Source organism: Bos javanicus, chromosome 1 (genome assembly GCF_032452875.1).
Source record: "Bos javanicus breed banteng chromosome 1, ARS-OSU_banteng_1.0, whole genome shotgun sequence".
In the NCBI taxonomy this organism is placed as follows: Eukaryota; Metazoa; Chordata; class Mammalia; order Artiodactyla; family Bovidae; genus Bos; species Bos javanicus.
This window is the reverse complement of record NC_083868.1, coordinates 94,995,472-95,017,487: the sequence shown is the minus strand read 5'-3', so window position 1 is coordinate 95,017,487 and position 22,016 is coordinate 94,995,472. Positions and strand designations below refer to the sequence as shown.

Sequence of the window (22,016 nt, the reverse complement as noted above, 5' to 3'; positions counted from 1 at the left end):
TGTACAAAAATGAGCAGTTTCTTTCTTTCTTCTGTAAGACATGTTAGATAAAAGATACCATGAAAAAGACATTAGAAGTTCTTTTCTCCATTGTTACTAATCTTGTTACTATAAAATGTTAAGTACAAAATACATAAAAACTACATATTTTACTAATTTTTATTGAAAAAGGAACAAAAATAATTGATTTTTTATTGAAAGGTAGTTGCTTCACAGAAGGCAACGGCATCCCACTCCAGTACTCTTGCCTGGAAAATCCCATGGATGGAGGAGCCTGGTGGGCTGTAGTCCATGGGGTTGCTAAGAGTCAGACACGACTAAGCGACTTCAGTTTCACTTTCACTTTTCACTTTCATGCATTGAAGAAGGAAATGGCAACCCACTCCAGCGTTCTTACCTGGAGAATCCCAGGGACGGGGGAACCTGGTGGGCTTCCATCTATGGGGTCGCACAGAGTTGGACACGACTGAAGCGACTTAGCAGCAGCAGCTCGAGAATTTCCAGGGGGACTCCTGAGGCTCGATCCCGCCTTTGCGTATGCCGATTCAGCCTTTGTGTATGCTGAGCCTCCTTCCTAATGACCTTTGCCATGGGCAGAGTTCCTCACGCTGGCTCCCAGCAGCTATCTTTGTGTCTTCTTTGGAGAAATGTCTGTTTAGGTCCTTGGCCTAATTTTTTATTGGGTTGTTTGTTTTTCTGATATTGAGCTAGATTTCTGGTGGTAAGGTGGAAAGCCCCAGTGAGGGCTTCCCAGGTAGCTAAGTGGTAAAGGATCCAGGATACCAAAAAAGCTTGTGTTGTAGATCTCTTGGATGAAGTTGCTCTGCTAAGGCTGCCTTACTTTCACCTTGCTTTTGAAGTACTCTGAAAAGTGAAGGGTCAAACTGGGGGTACTGTTTTTTCTTTATAGATTATTTAGCCAATTAAAAAGGCTCCGAAAAAACTGGCTTCTTGGTCCAGGTCAACCAATCGTTCATTAGTTACAGAGACAAAAATTCGATCATTTTCCTTAAGCTCAAATATTCCTCCTTGATAGATGGAATAGAGTCCATATTCTGAATCTTTAGACCAACAACTATTTCTAGCACTTTTCATCAGCAGTATAGGGTCAGGATAGTTTGTGTATTTGTAAATATATTGTACCATTTGTTTGATTTTTTTTCTGTTCTCTTCTGTTGAAACAGTTCCCAAAACTTCCTCAGGTTCCTGAAATCGAAAGTATGTTTGGGAATAGATGTAATAAAATCCTGTTTGAAGGATAACCAGCTCTCCATTCCTTAAGTACAAATTATTCAAGAATGAATGTCCTTTTCTTGATGACTCCCAGGAATTTATTTTATGGCCCACAGCTTTTTCATTCTTGGAGCCTGGGATGAAGTTTGGAGAAAAATAAAATTAACTTGTAGTAAAGTAAGGAGTTTCCCGATAACTGTGGCTAGACAACGCTTTGGTTGGAACTGTCCCGCATTGTAGGAAGACGCTTTACCATCTGAGCCACCAGGGAAGTCAATTTAAAACTTCACGCTCCCTCAATCTTCCAAGGAGTCTAAATTTTAATCATATAGAAATCTGGAGGCGCCCATGCCACTGTGACCTGTTTGAAGTCCCCTATTTTGCTGTGCCTCGACCGTCACAGTCAGCTCTGAATGGTACCATGGGAATGGTTCATTAGGGTAGCCGTCTACTCCTGGGAAGAATTTCTGTCCAGAACCCCTACCTCCTTTCCTGTGCTGGTGAGCTCAGATTGACAATGTAGAAGGAAACCAAAAGAAACATATCTGTTCCTCAAGCCTAGAGCTCATAAATTCCTGCTACTCTTTTAGGTCTTTTTGGATTCTTCCTTGGTCTTTCTCAGTAACCCAGTGTCAAAATCACCTTCCAAGCAGGAGGCATCTCAAGTCCAATAAGGCAAGGTATAGGGTTTGGCAAAAACGCCCAGATTTAAAGATCTTCAGATCTTTGGATCTTTAAATCCTGAAGATTTTTGAATGAGGATGGGCCTTACTGAGATAGGATATTCCTTTAAACTTTGGGCTCATCTCTATGATTGGTGCAAATTTTAGTTTTTCAAGAGTTTAAAACTACCACCATATTATCTGATGAACTGTAAATAGGAATAGTGAAATAACAATCTCGCAAATAGGCAGAACACATAAATTACCTCCAAAAATACCAGTTCAGGAATACCATGAAGGCAACCGCTCAGAGTAAAACCAGACAAAAGCCAACCAGCCAACAACAAAAAAACCAACAAACTTTTCATTCATTAACTGATGCCTGAAATACCTTTAACCTAGGACAAAATCTCTCACAATAATAAAAGCACTACTTACTGAGTGCTTACAATGCACTAGCATTTTGCATTCATCTTCACTATTTTGTGAGTTAAACGTTATCTCTACTTTTTATGTGAAGAAAATGAAGCTTGGGACTTCCCTGGTGGTCCAGTGGTTAAGACTTTGCCTTCCAAGTCAGGGTGTTTGGATTCCATCCCTGGTTGGAGAGCTAAGATCCCACATGTCTCTTGGCCAAAAAACCACAACATTAAACAGAAGTGATATTGTAACAAATTCATTAAAGACATTAAGAATGGTCCACATCAAAAAAATCTTTTTTAAAAAAAAAGAGAGAGAAAAAAAATGAAACTTGATTGAGTTAAGTAATTTCCTCAAAATGAAGAACTTGGTAAGGAGGAGCTGGGATTCCCATGGGGTGTTTAGATTACAAGACTCACACACTAACTTCAGCAATACATGAACACCTGTTCTCCAGTTAAAATTAGGCTTAACATAATTGGTTAACTATTTGAAAATAAATTAACCTATTTGGTTAAATTATATGAAACTGACATTTCCATAAGTGCAAAGTGGTCAAATATTGGCCATTTTTTCTTTTTGTGGTTCAACCTAATGCAAATGTCACTGGGAGGGTTTGGTAACTCACTGGAAAAGTAGATCACTGATTTAGAACCTTTGCAGAGGAGAAAGATTTGATGAAAGAGTGAGAAATTACTTTTAAAAATAAGAAAAGCAAAAATGAAGGCATGGGAAACCCTAAGTTCTCTCATTTCAGAATTTTCCTGAGGCCAGTTGTGCCGGGCAGTAACTAAGCTACTCATCTTATAATCTTGCTTCTGAAAAGAGTCAATCTGAGACTTGATTACTACTGGCCATTTTGTAGATAGCCATATAAACATTTCAGATACAAAAATAAATTATTTAGAACAAATTCTTCCCTTCCTTTCCTTTAAACCATATATTAATAATTTCTCTTACCTGGAACTGGCAACGTACTTTTTTTCCGATTGCTTCCAGTTATATGAGCAGCTACCCTCTTAGGACCCTTTTCTCTCTCTAGGTAAGGATTATATTGCTTTTCTAAAAGAGAAGTAACAAAGAATCATCAGCACTTGTCAAGCTACTTCACAAATACATTGCTGTGCACAGCACTTGTCAATCAAGCATAGCAAACACACTGGGCTCCCAAAGTTGATTATATGGGTTTCCATAAAACCAACCTACATTTTAGTATTATGAGTAGTCTACTTCAGCCTATGTTTAATTCACAAAGTACTTTAGATAGGAGGAATAGGGAGTATCGTTAGCCATAATTTATTGGCATCTCAGGGGTAAGGTTCTACTAGAATATAACAAAGTGAAGATCCTGACACTTTTACTAAACAACAATAGTAACCAAACCGTGGACATATAATACTCCTGCTGAGGCATTAAAAGTGCACAAATAACCAGGTACTGGCAACTGTCCACTTTGAGCTGTTTGTAGAAAAAGACTGATACCAATTCTCATCATTTCAATAATTTTTTCCTCTTTGCTAGCTACTATCTACTCTAAAGGAAGAGCAATTACAAAACATCATTCACTATCTCAGATGGGGTTTATGGCTCAACTTTCTTTGTGGCCACAGGATTCCATGGTTTACATGTCCATAGATGCCACAAATTGATATCCAGCAGTCACTTCTCTTGGAGAAGGCAATGGCACCCCACTCCAGTACTCTTGCCTGGAAAATCCCATGGATGGAGGAGCCTGGTGGGCTACAGTCCATGGGGTCGCTAAGAGTTGGACATGACTGAGCGACTTCACTTTCACTTTTTCACTTTCATGCATTGGAGAAGGAAATGGCAACCCACTCCAGTGTTCTTGCCTGGAGAATCCCAGGGACAGGAGAGCCTGGTGGGCTGATGTCTATGGGGTCACATAGAGTCGGACATGACTGAAGTGACTTAGCAGCAGCAGCAGTAGCAGTCACTTCTCTCACATCCCAAAAGGTATATGGAATGACATAATGGTCATGATAATCAGTATATGAACATATAAATCATTGATTCACTAGATCACAATAAACAAATCACATTTACTGACCACCATCTGAAGTACTCTAGAGCAGACTAAATGACCACAAATTCAACAAATTACTCTTTTAAAAATCAGCTAAAACTTCTCAGGAGGCTTACATTGGTTGTTAAGATCAATTGTATGGTTTCACCAAATAAATATGTCCATGGACAAGGCAGTGCTTCCATGGGGGATTCAAAGATTAATCAGTGATAGTATAATCTGAGCCTTCAAGGGACTTAAAGTGTTTAGGGAAGATACAAATTAGAAAGTGAAAATTGACCCATGTGAAATAGAAAGGAAGGATGATGAAAGATTCCTATTTGTTGGAAAGCTGAGTCAGGGGAAGTTTTGGACTAAGGTCCCTTCATTCACTTACTCTAGCAAACCAAAGTGCCCATTATGTCTATGCCAGGCACTCTTCTAGGAACACAGAGAAATAGCTATAAACAAATGAAAGCAAGAAAGTATTTGAGGTGCAGGACAATTATCTGAAATGAAAAGGGTGGAGAGGCTTAAAGTCCACAACAATGGGAGAAGGGCGTTCACAGAGATCTAGAACAGTGTCCCCAAGACAAGATGCACACAGCATTCCTGGGACACAGGCATCGGAGGAGTTCAGTTTCAGGCTTGAATGAGGAGTTAAACTATAGAGGATTTGAATGTTAAGCTAAGAGATTTGGATTTTACAGACATGAGAAGACTTTAAACAGTTTTAACCAGGGAAGCAAAAAGATATGTGTTGTGCTTTAGGCTAAACTAACTCATAGTAAGGTCTGATGCTAGAAATTGAGAGGGCTAGAGATTGGTGAGTTAGCAGACAATTGTAATTGATCAAGGTCTGAGAATAGGAAGCCTACGTCTAGACTAGTAGTAGAGGAAACTGAAATGAGGTGACAAAATTCCATAGGGGAGAAAGAAATAGGAAGAAGACTTTATCTATCTGGTATTGTTACTTATTCAGGATAGTGGGTATTTGTACTATATTGAAGACTCAACACAGCTTGGGGATGTAGGGTCAATTACGTTACTCTCAGAATGCTCAGCTTTCAAAGTTGGTGTGTTCATTTACTTTGAATCTCCAGTGATAAATAATTCATAATGTCTTGACTGCTCTGAGACTTTATTTTTTTTTTAATTTTATTTTATTTTTAAACTTTACATAATTGTATTAGTTTTGCCAAATATCAAAATGAATCCGCCACAGGTATACATGTGTTCCCCCTCCTGAACCCTCCTCCCTCTTCCCTCCCCATACCATCCCTCTAGGTCGTCCCAGTGCACTAGCCCCAAGCATCCAGTATCGTGCATCGAAACTGGACTGGCATCTGCTCTGAGACTTTAACACTTTGCTTTAAAACATTCCGTAATGGAATCCAGTTACGAATATCTTGCATTTGAGGTCAATGCAAGGATATAGGAAAGCCTAGATATAAGAGCAAAATTTGAAGAGAGGAAATTTCCTACAGACTATAGCAAACAACTCCCAGACAAGAAGCCTATGAATATGTATATTTGGGTGTCATGGATACATTTAGGTATACTGAGAAGTGTGTGATTTCTGCACCGCACTGGGATGAGTATAAAAAAGAATATTTTTCTCCCAGAACTGAAAGTAGTACATGCATCTTCTATAAACCATGGATCTGGTGTTCCTCATTAGAAGAGTTGGAGGGACTTCCCTGGAGGTCCAGTGGTTGAGAATCTGCTTTGCAATGCAGGGGATGCAGTTCGATCCCTGATTGGGGAACTAGGATTTATATACCATAAAGCAACTAAGCCCATGTGTCACAACTGCTGAGTCTGAGCACCACAACTAGAGAGTCCATGTGCTGCAAGGAAAGATTCCACATGATGCAATGAAGATTCCGTGTGCCATGACTAAGATACGAGGAAGCCAAATAAACAAATATTTTAAAGAAAGAAGAGATGGCATGTTCATCATTCCTGCTACTGCCTTTGGCTTTGGGGAAATGACCAGAAAGAATGCTTAGATCCTGGGACCAGGTCTTGCCTTCATATTTAATAAAGGATGGTGGGGGTTATCAAGGGATGAGGATGCTGATTGTAATGGGAAAGGATAGCTGAAAAATAGGAATACATCATTAACCAAATATCTATTTTAAAAACACTGTTTCTTCTCTGCCAGGATGGGGTACTCCAGGACTTTAAGTCTGTGGTACATTTATGGAGGCCTGTATGACTGTTCGTAGGGGAAAATGTGGTCATGGTGAGCTAAATGTGAAGAAGCAGCAAATTTAATTCATCAGTTACATTAACTTATGTCTTGATTAACAAAATGTGTATTAAGAATTTGTATGTAAACAGAGATGGTGGTGGGACAACACTGTGAATGCATTAATTGTCACCAAATCATATGCTTCAAGATGGTTAATCATATGTTATGTGAATTTCACCTCAGTCAAAACATGCAGACACACAACACACACACACACACATGCACGCCAAAGTTGGTGCGGGTAAGGACTGGGGGATAAAAGAGAATCTACTAGGCTTGAGATATAGAGGTAAGTCCAGATATAGCGAGGTGAGAGAAATAGGCATGTTTTCAGTCTTTGTAGATCTTTTATGTAGTCGGGAATCAGAACACAGAGAATATATATATTTTTTCTTTGATTTATACACATGTACTTATCAAAGGAAACTAACAAAATAAGTATGACAGAAAAACAGGATGTGGGGAAACTTTCTTAGAAAGCTGATCAGAGAAGTTCTCTCTGAAGAGGTGATGAGGATGGAGGATGAGGAGATGTGAAAATCCAAGAATGGGAGAAGCCAGACAGAGGACCAGAGAAGCCAGTTTGGTCTTCTCTGAAAGACCCACTGAAAGGGGATGTGGGTTAAGAGCAGTTGGTTGACCATCAGTGGAGATGGCAAAGGTGTGGGGACTACAGAATGAGGAATTTGGGTGGGGAGAAGGATTGTTGGGAAAGAGATGATGGAGTGAAATTTTTGCATAAAGAAAGGCTTAGAGCCTAGGCATGGTCAGAAGCAGAGAAGATGGGTAACTTTGGATCCCTTATTTTTTCTCCAGCTATGCTCCAGAAAGCTACCCACATTAGAAGATAAAAGCAAAGAATGGAAGAAGTTGAGATGAAAGGTAAATCCACATTGGAAGAATAAAATTTCCAGGAAATAAAGTTCATACCTGAGGTGGGCCTCAGATTTGGTTCAAATGCCAATGCCAAAAGGGAAACAGAATCAAGCATCTTGAGTTACTGAGCATCAGTCAGAGGTGGGATGTTTGGGTGGGAGTAGAGAGCAAGAGGATGGAGAAGTACTCAGCTTATCAGGAGGTTGACACTAGAAAATTAAAACAACAACAAAAAATAATACCTGGATTTGTAGGAATCATTTCCTCAAAGGTTCTCAAAGTCATCTGCAAATAGTATTGAATAAAGCTTGTTAATTTCCCTAAGCATTTAAATTGATTATTGAATGCCTATGGCTCTTCTTGCTGATGTCTAACAGGAAATTTCTGCATTTAAGATATCAACTTAGGCAGCTTTAAGTTGTTCAAGCAAAGAGCATGTGGGGTAGGATGGGATCTGGGGTAAATACAGAGTCAGCTGTCCCTACTATTGATGAAAGGATGGCCCTCTGTCTGAGAGACCTCTGTTTCTGGATGAAGTCTTTGAAATGCCATACCTGGAACACCACAGAAAGGAAGAGTCATTTTTCTCCAAGTTAGGTCAGCCTAACGTGCCCAGACTTCCTTGTGGCTAACAGACGTGATGGCCATGTCACCTCACTTTCTGGGAGGCGTGTCTGCATGCAAGCATGTGTACAAGTGCATTGTGTGTCTCTGAATGTATGTGTGTGTTAGATTCCAGGGGCTTTAAATTATTGGACAGACCCAAGACTGAAGGTGTAAGGCACACTCCCTTTCTCTCATGACACCCACAGACATGCACAGCCCATCCAGTGGTGACCTGCTAGCACTGTGTCATTCTCTCATTTCTGAGAATGTGGCTGAGACATTCTCACCATAAAGAGATCTTACCAAATTTTCATCTCTTACTAAATACCTCATATCATTTTCTTTCCCTACTTGCTAACCAGTGGGGAAAACCAGGAACAAAGAATGAATTTGAGCCCTTCTGTTCAATGAGCCCACTCTGACATGACTCACCCACGGCTTTAAACTCCTCTCTATTCAGTCCTTCTGCCCGTCCCTGCCCACCTTTCCCTTCACTCTTGTTAATCACATAACTGTCAGAAACTTCCTCTGTACTCCAGCCCCATATCTGCATCTTCCTTTGTCAAAAGCCCTGACATGTTGATGTATGGCAAAACCAATACAATATTGTAAAGTAATTAACCTCCAATTAAAATAAATAAATTTATATTAAAAAAAAAAAAAAAGCCCTGACCACAGATAACAGGTTGGGGCTCCTCTGGGGCAAAGGAAACTGATGTGTGGGAAGGGAAGCAAGGGTCTCAGCACATTAGCTCTGCCACTGGCCTTCTGAGCCAGAAAGGAAAAAGGAGGAGCAGGAAAAGGAAAAGGCTAATTCTTACAGTGTGGTAGGCAGAAAAAAAGAACAATTATAATGAGACTTCCCTGGTTGTCCAGTGGTTAAGACTCTGCCCTCTGACAGCATGGGGCACTGGTTCAATCCCTGGACAGGGAAAAAAAGATGCCCAAGAAATAAGATGCCATGTGGCACAGCCAAAATCAAAAGCACACAACAAAAAAACAGAATGGTTAGAATATAAGCAGATGGACTGGATTAAAATTTGTTCATTATCAGCCCTGGGAAACTTTTCTCAAGTTACTTAACTGATATGGACTATTTTAATTTCTATATCTTTTTTTTTTTTAAAGAAAAAAGAAGATAATAATGATTCCTTCCTCACAGCTGTTTGAGGATTAGGGGAGATGTTAATAACATGTGGAATGTCCATAAAGGACATTTATGGAAAGTGATCTGTTTGTTTATATGGTACCTGGAAATATGGGGAAGTCTTTTCCCCTCCTATGCTACGCTTTCACCTGCCCTGGGTGCCCTCTGTTGTTCTGTCCGTTCCTCATTTCCACAAAAGATAAAATATTTAGACTAGATGAGGAAGCTCTCTGGAAGAGAGGAATAAACTCTAGAGCAGGCTTCAATCAGGACCCACTGTGGGGTGGATCCCACCTTTCCCTAGTTCTGTGAATTTGAGGACAATCACTTAAACACACTGGGTTTCAACTTTCTCCTTTACAAAATGAGGACTCTAGACTTCATGATGTAAAATGTTCTTTCTCCTCTGAACCTCCTATGCCCACTGGTAAAGTGACACCGTGGTTCACCTACCTTTTTAACAAACAGATGGAGTTGGGACTTTAGTTCCCAGCAGGGATTGATTATACTCTCATCATCTCTGGAGTCCCAGGAACGGTCATCTTCCTCCAAGAAGCAAGCCAAGCCACTTTTGAAGTATTTGTTCTGCATCTGGGTTTAGATGGATATAACACAGTATTACACACAAGTGCTTTTTCTTTTTGCTCATTTACAAGTTAAAATAACAGAAACTGATGACATGTTCAGAGGAGTCTTAGTACCTTGCATAAGCTCGTTGTCTGAAGTAAAAGTAAGCACGCAGTCTTCCATCCTTTGAATAAAGGTAAGCAGTTGAATGTGGGAGAGAGGAAACAGGTGTGGCCCAGACATCTGGGGTCACAATGCCTTTGCGGCCCCTGCCTTTGGATAGCTGTGTGTTGCTCAACAAATTGCCTCTTCACTTCAAAATCTCTTCTTCGTTTGCATTTCAAGCTGGTTCCCTGTGGTGAGCTCTGAGGTCCCTTCCAGCTCTGACATGGTATGACTCCCACTCAACAGTTGGAAACCCATGCAGGTACAAAGTAGGAGTGGAATCTGTTTACGTTCCAGGATCCTCCCGCCAAATTAATCAAACACTTTAGGGCAAAGGTAATGCAGATGACACCACCCTTATGGCAGAAAGTGAAGAGGAACTAAAAAGCCTCTTGATGAAAATGAAAGTGGAGAGTGGAAAAGTTGGCTTAAAGCTCAACATTCAGAAAACGAAGATCATGGCATCCAGTCCCATCACTTCATGGGAAATAGATGGGGAAACAGTGTCAGACTTTATTTTTCTGGGCTCCAAAATCACTGCAGATGGTGACTGCAGCCATGAAATTAAAAGACGCTTGCTCCTTGGAAGGAAAGTTATGACCAACCTAGATAGCATATTCAAAAGCAGAGACATTCCTTTGTCAACAAAGGTCCGTTTAGTCAAGGCTATGGTTTTTCCAGTGGTCATATATGGATGTGAAAGTTGGACTGTGAAGAAAGCTGAGTTCCGAAGAATTGATGCTTTTGAACTGTGGTGTTGGAGAAGACTCTTGAGAGTCCCTTGGACTGCAAGGAGATCCAATTAGTCCATTCTGAAGGAGATCAGCCCTGGGATTTCTTTGGAAGGAATGATGCTAAAGCTGAAACTCCAATGCTTTGGCCACCTCATGCGAAGAGTTGACTCATTGGAAAAGACTCTGATGCTGGGAGGGATTGGGTACAGGAGGAGAAGGGGACGACAGAGGATGAGATGGCTGGATGGCATCACTGACTCGATGGACGTGAGTCTGAGTGAACTCTGGGAGTTGGTGATGGACAGGGAGGCCTGGCGTGCTGCGATTCATGGGGTCACAAAGAGTCGGACACAATTGAGCTGAATGTTCTATTTCTTGATCTTAGCTCTGACTGTCTCGGTGGTTTTTGTTGTTGTTCAGTCACCAAGTTGTGTCACCCTCCTGCAACCCCATGAACTGCAGCACGCCAGACTTCCCTGTCTTTTACTCTCTCCCTGAGTTTGGTCAAACTCACGTCCATTGAGTCCGTGATGCCATCCAAACATCTTATCCTCTGTCGCCCCCTTCTCTTTGCCCTCAATCCTTCCCAGCATCAGGATCTTTTCCAGTGAATCAGCTTTTCACATCAGGTGGTCAAAGTATTGGAGCTTCAGCATCAGCCCTTCCAATGAATATTCAGGGTTGATATCCTTTAGGATTGACTGGTTGGATCTCCTTGCTGCCCAGGGGACTCTCAACAGTCTTCCCCAACACCACAGTTCGAAAGCATCAATTCGTTGGTACTCGGCCTTCTTTATAGTCCAACTGTCTTAGCAGATTCTAGCTATTGTTGTGATGTCTGCTCCTCTGGATAGCAGAATCAGGACTACATTGCCATTAGATATTTGAATCTTGCCTCATTAAAAGTTTACACCAGTTAGGGATTTACCCGCAGAGACTTGAAATACCATTTGAAGGCTCCCTCATTCTGATTGAGGGTAAACATTTACAATGACTAGATCATTTTCTGCTAAGTTTGCACTTGATGTAACACACACACATACACATGTGCACACACAGCTTATACACTCCAATCCATCTGGGACACTCCAGGATGACAACTGATTAACTTCATGAAGAAAAACAGGATGTTCATGCAAGTTCAGATGGGTCTGTTTTCCTGTTTTCATTTTTAACAACTGGGATTCAGATATTATTTCCATATACAAATCCACTGAAATGCCTTTCTCTGGAGAAATAAGTGGGAAAATAGTCATTTTATCTGTTCTCTGAATGAAGGGGACTTCCAAGCTTAAAGGAAAGATCAAACGTAAGAATGATCTGCTTCCTTCTATAGAAAGACAACCTCATTCCAAATCAAAATGACTTAAATACTGATGAGAACTTTTGGCGAGAGTCATGTGGGCCTGTACCGTCAGCCACATGCTCCTTGCACATTTGATCAGGTCTCTCAAGCGTAGAAGTGACAAACCTGACTTAATTCCTTCCCCACTGGCATAGAACATTCATTTGCTTTTAAGTAAATGCTTATTTTCTTTCTTCCTTTTTAAGATTACAGGAGTAAAACATTTGCCTAGGAGATGTAGCGGGGGTGACAGGTGGGGGCCACCTAAATTATGACTGGAGATGAAATTAGGCACCATTCCTTTGTCCCTACCCACCTCCATGTTCTTCAACTGTAATCTGCAATTTATGTGGGGGCTTAAAAGCCTTTCCAAGGAAAGAACTCAATTTAGAAATATAAGAGCATGTTTAGCAAACTGCAGGGAAGATCAGAGAAAAGAGCTGCATTTAGTAGCAAGGCTTTAGGAAAGTTCCAGAAGAATAGTTTTATTAGACATTGTCCAGTCCAACAAGACTAGGTATTCCTTGGTCAGGTACTTATTTGATGAAACTGAATAAATAAGCTTAACTGGATTTCCCTGGTGGTCCAGTGGTTGAGGCTTTCAGCTGCCAATGCAGAGGTACAGCTTTGATTCCTGGTTGGGGAACTGAGATCCCACATGCTGTGGAGTGCAGCCAAAAGATAAAAAAAAACAAAAAGGCTTAACTAACTTTCGTAACCTGTTGGGACAAAACAATGTGCCTGACACAGAAAGGAAAAAGCAACTCGCCTTCTTACATCATAGAAGTTGGAAAGTGCCAGGAGGTAGGGTCAGGGCTGGGACAGGGCAGAGTTGAGAGGTGCTGAGATCAGGCAGTCAGGGTAGCTGACAGCCCCTGTGAAGTCAATTGGAATTTGAGAGGGTGGAAGAGACCAGAGGCCAGCCCAGATCAGGACCAACTGCTGGCCTCTGGAGATCCTCTGGAAATTTTCCAGAAACATTTTCAGGACGTGGGGAAGGATTGCCTCGAAAACTAAGGTCCTAAGGAGACATGGGAGGAAGTCTGACAAGCTAATATGACTCCACTGTTAACCCAGATTTAATGAAGCCTGAAGATGTTGAGGATACATAGACACCCTGAAAAACAGAAAATTATAGAATACTTTCCTAAAAGTAAAACAAGTAATATCCTCCTTCATCCACCCTCATTCTACTTCCTAGGTTACCTTTGGAGGATCTCTTTTTTATAGGGTTAAGATCAGCCTGGGTGTGGGCAATTTTGCATATGGTTTGGGCTCACTTGTGCCTCAGATGGTAGAGAATTCGCCTGCAACTCGGGAGACCTGAGTTTGATCCCTGGGTTGGGAAGATCCCTTGCAGAAGGGAAAGGCTACCCACTCCAGTATTCTTGCCTGGAGAATTCCAGGGACTATACAGTCCATGGGGTTGCAAAGAGTCGAACACGACTGAGTGATTCACTTTATTTATTTTTGTACTTTACTTTTAAGACTATATAAAAATGTCATTTTCTTTAGATCTGTATGACGGTCATATGGATGATATAGATAGTTTTACAACATTCATTGTAGAAAATTGATAAAATATAGAAAAATAAAAAGGAAAAAGGGGCACCCATAATCCTATCATCTAGAGATCACAGCTTATTTTTCCTCCTAGATATTTTTATGCTTATGTATTGATTTCTGAACAACAGAAAGCCACAGCCAGCCTGCACGCCTTCCCCAGTTTCCTATTTGGTAGTTTCCTTCACACACCTGGGCCAATACAGGTGAATGACACACGGGCAAGCAGGTGCTGTGGCTATCCCAGGAATGATTAATGATGCTTAATCTCTCTCCCCACTTCCTTTCCACACCCATTCACACTTTGAGAAGGAATTTTCTTCAGCACTTCAGTGGCTGGGACTGTTCTCTTGCTAACCACATCTGGATATTGGGGGCAAGGGGATAAATGTGCTTTTTTTAATTCAGACACTTCTAGGAGGAGAGACAGCTATGGCACTGGGTGCCGGCGCTCCTGTTCCAGGAGCCCTTGGTTCTGAGAAGTGGATTCCACTCAACTGCTGGTGATGCCATCACAAACACTGTGGTTGTCCAGGCCAGGTACAACCAGTCCTTGGCAGGGCTTGAGATCAGCTGTGTGGACTCCTTTGCTGGCTGGCTGGCTCAGAGACCTCAAGATGCCAGTCCTGACCCTCTCTGCTGCCCAGCCATTAGTCTCTGACAATCAGTTTCTGCAAATCCCAAATAGCATAAAGGATCATTTATGGAGCCCAGTGGATAAGGGGCTCCTCCTCCTTTTTCTTCGCCATCTATGATGACACAGCAATAGATAATGCCCATGTCAAACTTTCTCAGAGACATAGACTTCAGAGGCTAAGCCCATATTTATTGTTTGTGCTTACTGGTCTTGAGGCTTCATTGTGAGGGTTCAGTCCAACATCCCTTAGCCCTACTCAACCCACACTCCCTATAATCCTCACCCACTGTATCTTCTGCAAATTTTCCCTTGCCAGAGTAGAACCTGTGATCTGATTTAGGAAATTAATACTTGTGTTGAATATGCTTTTCCAAACCCTACACAGTCATTCAAAGAGATTCAAATTCATTTTCCCTTGCAAAAATTTCTGATGAAGAGGGTGACAACTTCAAGAGACTGCTCCATGCTAATTACAACTTACTGAGGAAATGGCAACCCACTCCAGTGTTCTCGCCTGGAGAATCCCAGGGATGGGGAGCCTGGTGGCTGCCGTCTATGGGGTCACACAGAGTTGGACACGACTGAAGTGACTTAGCAGCAGCAGCAGAGCACCTATTTAATGCCTTGGTTCAAAATTGGGTTTTACCTTTTATCTAACTTCCCTGAGCCTTAGTTTGCTCATCTATAAAATGGGATGATTATATTTACTTTATAGAATTGTTATGAGGATGAAACTTTGAAAGTTTCTGAAACATAGTATTTGCTCAATATCTCAATTCTCCTGTTTTTGATACTCTTAATAAATTCTTCTGTGCATCTATACAGAAGTGTACAAACATATAAACATTTCTGTGCTTAGTTGTTCAGTCGTGCCTGACTCTTTGTGATTCCATGGACCATAGCCCACCAGGCTCCTCTGTCTGTGGGGATTCTCCAGGCAAGAATACTGGAGTGGGTTGCCATGCCCTCCTCCAGGAGATCTTCCCAACCCAGGGACTGAACCCAGGTCTACCACATTGCAGGTGGATTCTTTACTGTCTGAGCCACCAGGGAAGCCCAAGAATACTGGAGTGGGTAGCCTATCCCTTTTCCAGGGGATTTTTCTGACCCAGGAGTCGACCTGGGGTCTCCTGCATTGCAGGTGGATTCTTTACCAGCTGAACTGCCATTGCAAGTATATAAACATAATCAGAAAGAATGTGTGCAGGTGGGAAGATGTTAAGCTTTGAAGCTTCTGTTTTTTAGAATTAAAAAAAAAAAAGTTGACCACATACACAGATAATTGCATGACTTACATCAGTAAAGAACAGGGAACTTTATTCAATACTCTGTAATCAGTTATATGGGAAAAGAATCTGAAAAAAGAGTGGTTATGTATAACTGACTCACTTTGCCATACAGCAGAAACTGACATTGTAAATCAACTACATGCCAATAAAAAATACATTAAATATATATGTGTATGTGTGTGCTGTGTTTAGTCACTCAGTTGTGTTTGACTCTCTGTGACCCCACGGACTGTAACTTGCCAGGCTTCTCTGCCCATGGAGATTCTCCAGGTAAGAATACTGGAGTAGGTTGCCATGTCCTCCTCTAGGGGATCTTCCCAACCCAGGGATTGAACCCAGGTCTCCCACATTGCAGGCAGATGGTTTGCCATCTGAGCCACCAGGGAAGCCCTATGAGATGATAGCCTGTCCCTTCTCCAGGGGATCTTCCTGACCCAGGAATTGAACCAGGGTCTCCTGCATTGCAGGTGGATTCTTTACCAGCTGAGGTACCAGGGACTATATAGAAAGCCAAAAGCTGAAGTTGGCTTATTTTCAGTAATTTTGCTTTCAAAATCCACTGCAACTAGCAACATTTGGAACACACCACAGCATTATTACAGATGACTTAGAGCCCGTCTTTGGGTTAAGCCTTGACTGTACCCTATGTCCCAGTAGAACCACATTTGTGAAGGTTGATTACTCACTCAACAAGTGTGGGAGCTCTGTGCTAGCTCCTAGAGGTGTCACAGAAAGCAAAAGCAGACGCAGTCCTCCTCTGAGGCAGCTCCTCTCTTGCCCAAGAATTTGAGTCAAGAACTCTAAAACGTTAAGCAGAAAGCACTCAGGAATGACAGCAGTTAATATTATAACATACTGTTAACGACAAAACTACCTCAGCAGTTTCATTTCCTGCATCTGCTAGAATCTGGTGGAGCCAGTTCTGCAACTGTACTTTGTGCACATAATCCCTTCAACTCACTTTTGCAAAGTTCTCAGTAATGACAGGCATTAGCAGTTAGGGTCCCCGGGCAGGGCAGAGAAAGAGAGGCTTCTCTTCCTCTGTAAAGTCTTCACAGAGGAGCCAACAGAGGCAGTCAGCCAAACGGTGCTGAGAGCGCCTGTCAGGGAGCATTTGCATTGTACTGACCTGCTTCAGCTCTTTGTTGAAATACATGTAAAACACGGCCATACCAAAAGCCTGCAGCAGCACTGTGAAGATGAGGATCGGCATGCAGATCTGCCCAAGTCTGGAGCCCGGAGCCTGCTTCAGGGCCATGATCACTGTAGGATGTGACTCCTGCAGAGTGAGTCAAGCAGCAGATTAGGACTGCTGTAGGGTGGAGCCAATTTATAAGTTTTACTTAGTAAAAGGAACTGAAACTGAAAGTTGTAAGAGGAGAAAAAACAGTTGCAAGCCTACTAATCCTAAACGACTAGAAGCTAGGGGGGAGCAAGGCAGGTCCCTACAGTTTTCAGGGGCACGTGGCTCTCTGTCTCTGGTTTTGGGCTTCTAATCTCCAGAACTGCAAGACAACACAATTCTGTTTGTGCTACTTCATTGTGGCAGCCTTAGGAAGTGAATATAGCTTCCACTGGATTAGAAAAGTGAAAAAAGTTGTAAGTGTTACAATCATAATAACTTCAATCCATTAATTAAAACAAAATCTGGGGCTTGTTTTAAAAGGTCGTTGTCAACAAGGGCACCAGAAGCAAGTCCATGTTTCTGTGAACTATTCCATTCATTCACTATTTAGGCTAGAGTCTATCTAGGTCATCAGGTTTTATAAGTATGTGTCTTTCCATCATTTTCTAATTGTGTAAAAATTCTTCATGTTCTTACTTTACATTTTATTTATTTTGATTAGGTAGTTATTGGGCCACACCCCACCAGCCTGAAAGCTTGTGATTGCCCAGCCTCCAGACCAAAGAAAGAGGCTGGATACAGTGATGGGGACATCAATAGTTTGGTAGACAGGAGATCTTACATGTCTGAAGCAAAATGTCCTGGACTGACATCTCACCATGGCAGGCAGGACATGGCAGCAGTCTTTGCTCCTTGGGGGAGAAGGACGCTACCATGTATGGATGGGAGGGACAGGGCGGAAATTGATTTTAGGTGGGCTCATCAGTTACCAAGGAAACCAGGAGATGGGGTGGGGGCAAGCATGCAGGCAGTTACTGATGAAGCCCTGTAATCAGGAGGATTGGATAGTCATGTGATTGAAACAGGGCCTGGTCAAGCAGGGCCTGGTCAAGCAGGGGACGAACAGAGAGCAAGAGAACAGCCATCCTGAATGGCTTAACAGTACAGTCCACCCCTGCACACCTTGCACGACCCTTACAATCTTGGTCCACCCCTCTTCTGTGATATCCCTGGGCTCAGGTATGTACAGGGGCACTGCAACCAGACACCACAAATGCAATACAGACAACAGCAGCTAAAGAGTATCAAGAGCCTAAGAGGTGGGCCAACATTCGAGCCAGCTGGTTACAGGCTCAAGTTTTCATGAAAGTCCAGAGGAGGACGACAATGGCATCCTGCTATAGACCCAGCAAACAGGCTCATTTCCCAGCGAGGCCACCACTATGCCCAGTCTGCAAACAGATTGCCTCCACTCAGACTAAGCATGCTTGCCAGGCACAAGACAGGGAAAATTATGACCATTAACCACCATACAAGCACTATCCTGAGATAGTGCCACGTCTGCCTGAGGCTTCTGTTCTGGGAGGCAGTACCATCCCGCCTATTCACCTGCAGTCCCCAGAGCCTGTACTGAGTCCTAAAGAGACCCTCAGTGTTAACATGATGGTGGCTTCCTCCAGCTGGGGCCTGGATTAATTACCTTATTGGTCTTTGGTAGAGCAGTTAACAGATAAATCCCTTTCTGTTCTATTCCCCATGAAGTGGCAAACCCAAACCACCAGGGACTCACATGCCAGTCCCAGGGCTGGCTTATAATATGTTCTCCTGGGGTTAGATCCTGTGGCCCGGACAAAAGCAAGCTTTGTCCTAATGGGTAGTCCTAATGGCAGTGTGCCTTGAACTTGAATGGCGTGACCTTCAAGTAGCCTTTGGGTTCACATGGCGTGGGCACTGGGACCATTGCTCCTGGGGTGTGTCCACACGTTGAGAGTGGGGTTCCCGTCTCACTTGTTGCTGACGTGACCCCACTCATTCTCTGGGGTAGCCTAGCAGCATTAGGGCCGTAAGGATGGTGGAAACACCAGTGCAGGTCATTTCCAGCAGCCCTTTCCTGAACTTCAAGGCCAGTAATGTGGGTTCCTTGGTCAATACTGATGTCCTTGGGGGTCCTGTACATCACACACAGCTCTTCTGGACCCTGAATTGAGATTGTGCATCTCTCCACGACTCAGGTAGGCCTTTTGTAATGTCGTGCCCCTGTTGTGACGCACTGTAGACACACATGGCTGCGGCTCCCTCACACTGACTCATTGCTCTGCCCCCTCCCACAGCTGGGACCAGAAGCCCAAGGGCACTCATTATTTTGCTGTTGCCGTAGGCCCCATCCAAACCTTTCTGGGTAATAGGCCATGTCCAATTCATAAGTCTGTCCCTAAGTTACCATCCCTAAAGCCTAAAGCCTAAACAACCTTCCTAGTTGTTTAGGGTTGGTGCACTGGGGGGCTATGTCAGTATTTTGAAGATGATCCAGGTCCTTGTTTTCTGTTTGCATTCCCCAGACATCCCTGTGCAAGTCAGATGAGCCACGGGTGTGGGGTTGCTACTTTTAAAGTGGAAAGAGACTCTGGGGTTTACAGGATATTGTCATTATGATGGAAGACAACTGCCACAGGGCCCCACATGCTAGTTGACAGCCTCTGCCCAATCATTCCTCCAACTTTCTGTTCCTGGCCTTGTTTCCCTGCATCTCTGCACTCACAAGAGTTTCTTTGGCCTTCTGGCTGACTCATCAGTTGTTGAACTGCAGGCCTGAAAGCCTTGCGATCGAAGAAAGAGCCCAGAGACAGTGACAGAGACATCAACATTTTATTGGAAGGAGGGTCTTACATGTCTGAGGCAAAAACTCTGTAGCGACATCCTCACTTTGTGTGGCCAGCAACAGGCAGGTGGTGACAACGGTTTCTGCTATTTAGGGGGAGAATGAGGCTATAATTTATAGGGGTTGGATATGAGGTGGGCTCATCAGCTACCAGGGGTTAAGCCCTATATTAAGAAGAGTGAATAGTCATATGAGTGAAGCAGGGTCTGGTAGAGCAAGGGATGAACAGAGAACAAGAGAACAACCATCTTGAAGGATGACCATATGGGGTACAAAGTATTTCACCCTCACCTGGCCACGAATTGTCCTGTTCTCCACCCCGAAGACAACCATTATTAACAGTTTTATGTATCTTTCCACTAAGATTCCATGCACTTATAAATATATTATATATATATATATAATGTATATGATAGACTTAAATGGTAGCATACTGTATACAACCTTGTTTTTATCACTTCAAATATCTTGGGAATTCATTCTGTATTTGTAGGACTTTTTTTTGCTATACAATACTCTACTATATAGATGCATTAAAAAATATTTACCTGGGCTTCCCTGGTGGCTCAGTGGGAAAGAATCTGCTTGCCAATGCAGGAGAATGGGTTTGATCCCTGATCCAGGAATATTTCACATGCCAAGGAGCGACTAATCCCGGGCACCACAACTATTGAGCCTGTACTCTAGCGCCTGGGAAATGCAACTACTGAGCCCTGGATACCACAACTACTGAAGCCTGAACACCCTAGAGTCCCTGCTCCAAAATAAAAGAAGCGACCGCAAAGAGAAGCTCATGCACCACAGCTAGAGAGAAGCCTGCGTGCACCAATAAAGATCCAGCACAGCCAAAAATAAGCCAGATATTTCAAAAATAATATTAAAAAATATTTTTTAATATTAGAAAATATTTAACCAGTCTCCTATAGATATTTAGGTTGCTGCCAATATTTATCTTTATCACAAATGATGCTCTAATCGCTATATTTTTATTCTCTTCATCAAGCCCTTTCTTTGCCATCCCACGTGTAACTGCAATCTGCTGTTTCCTGTCCTGGCCCCAAGCTTGCTCCGATGCTTTATTATTCCTCACAGCACTTTACATTTTCTGGCATTCTATGTATTTTATTCATTGATTGCTTGTCTTTACCAATTAGAATTTAAGTTCTATGAGGACACATGTTTTTGTCTCTTTAGTTTGCAGCTGACTGGCTTGTATCTGAGTGCATAGTTAGTGCTCAGTAAATATTGACTAACTGAATGTTTTAATTAAATGCCACCAAAGAAAAGCATACATGGCAGCTAAAAGGTACGTATCTTCCCTTCAAGGCAAAATAAGCCATAGTGTAACAAAGCAGGACCCTTTGGGGGCCTTCCCAGAACAGACCACTCCCCCAATATGTCCTTTACCTGCCTTTTGTCTGTAGAACTTTGGTCAAAGATTAACAAAGTGAGCAAATGCAGAAAGGAAAACATTGAACCAAGATAAATTAGTAATACTTTAGCCATTAAACAAAGTCAAGGACCTTCCGTTTCTTTTCAAGGGTTGTAGATAATATTCTGAGCCATGTCTTTTGAGCTGTTTTGCAGATACTGAAACCTCCACCAGGTAGAAGTTAACTGTATGCTGCCCACAACTATGTAGACCCAAGACGAGTCGGAACTAGGTTGATGATGTTGGTTCCCAATTACCTCACCACCAACCAACTGGAAGAATGTCCACGAGCTGACCAGACACCCCACAACCCTCCCTCCCTCCCTCCCTCGAACTGGCTTTAAAAACTTTTCCCTGAAAGCCTTGTGTGTGTGGGCAGCGGGGAGGGAAGTTCAAGCTTCTAAAACACATTATTGACTAAAGACACATCAATACATTTTTAGAGACTAATACAATTAACATCACTACATGAAGCTGGTAGAGCTTAAAAATGATAAAGGGTTCATTATGCAATTTATGATTGTTATCATTCATGTTTTATTCCACTAGGTTTTTGTTCCAACCTTGTGTTACATATTATAAATGCAAGTTTATTACCATTGAATTTTTGAAAATGAGACATTGAGAAATTTTGAGTCAAGAATTTTTCGGTGAATTTTATGCAGATACTTTCTTTGATTGTCTGAGCAACATATATATTAATGCCTCAGGAGATAGTTCTTCAGAATATATTTTTGACTCAGGTGATGTGAATATTAGACCAACAAAAAGACAAAAAAAACCTTAGTGATTGATTCTGATACAAAAAGTGAAAATGAAACTCAGTGCTGGAGAAGATATTATAGATGTGTAACTACTGAATGTAATAATCTGCAAAGTGAAGTGAAGTGAAATGAAGTCGCTCAGCCGTGTCTGACTCTTTGCGGCCCCATGGACTATAGCCTACCAGGTTCCTCTGTCCATGGGATTTTCCAGGCAAGAATACTGGAGTGGGTTGCCATTTCCTTCTCCAGGGGATCTTCCCGACCCAGGGATCGAACCCAGGTCTCCTGCATT

General features: G+C 42.3%; 1 protein-coding gene across 4 annotated transcripts; it reads right to left on the bottom strand.

Annotated features, from left to right (window-relative positions):
• Positions 1-621: 621 nt before the first annotated feature.
• TNFSF10 (TNF superfamily member 10) lies at positions 622-16,888 on the bottom strand. Of its 4 annotated transcripts, XM_061415670.1 has the most exons (6): positions 16,654-16,743; positions 16,211-16,324; positions 9,678-9,815; positions 7,714-7,756; positions 3,276-3,377; positions 622-1,367 (listed from the first exon to the last, which is right to left on the bottom strand). In XM_061415670.1, the coding sequence occupies exons 3-6, from the start codon at positions 9,813-9,815 to the stop codon at positions 916-918; spliced, it is 735 nt and encodes a 244-aa protein (XP_061271654.1). In that variant the 5' UTR covers positions 16,211-16,324; positions 16,654-16,743; the 3' UTR covers positions 622-915. The 4 variants fall into 4 exon arrangements, with proteins under 4 accessions (XP_061271654.1, XP_061271647.1, XP_061271640.1 ...); XM_061415663.1 differs by lacking the exon at positions 16,211-16,324 and having other exon boundaries at positions 3,294-3,377; positions 16,654-16,851; XM_061415656.1 differs by lacking the exon at positions 16,211-16,324 and having other exon boundaries at positions 16,654-16,848.
• Positions 16,889-22,016: the final 5,128 nt, after the last annotated feature.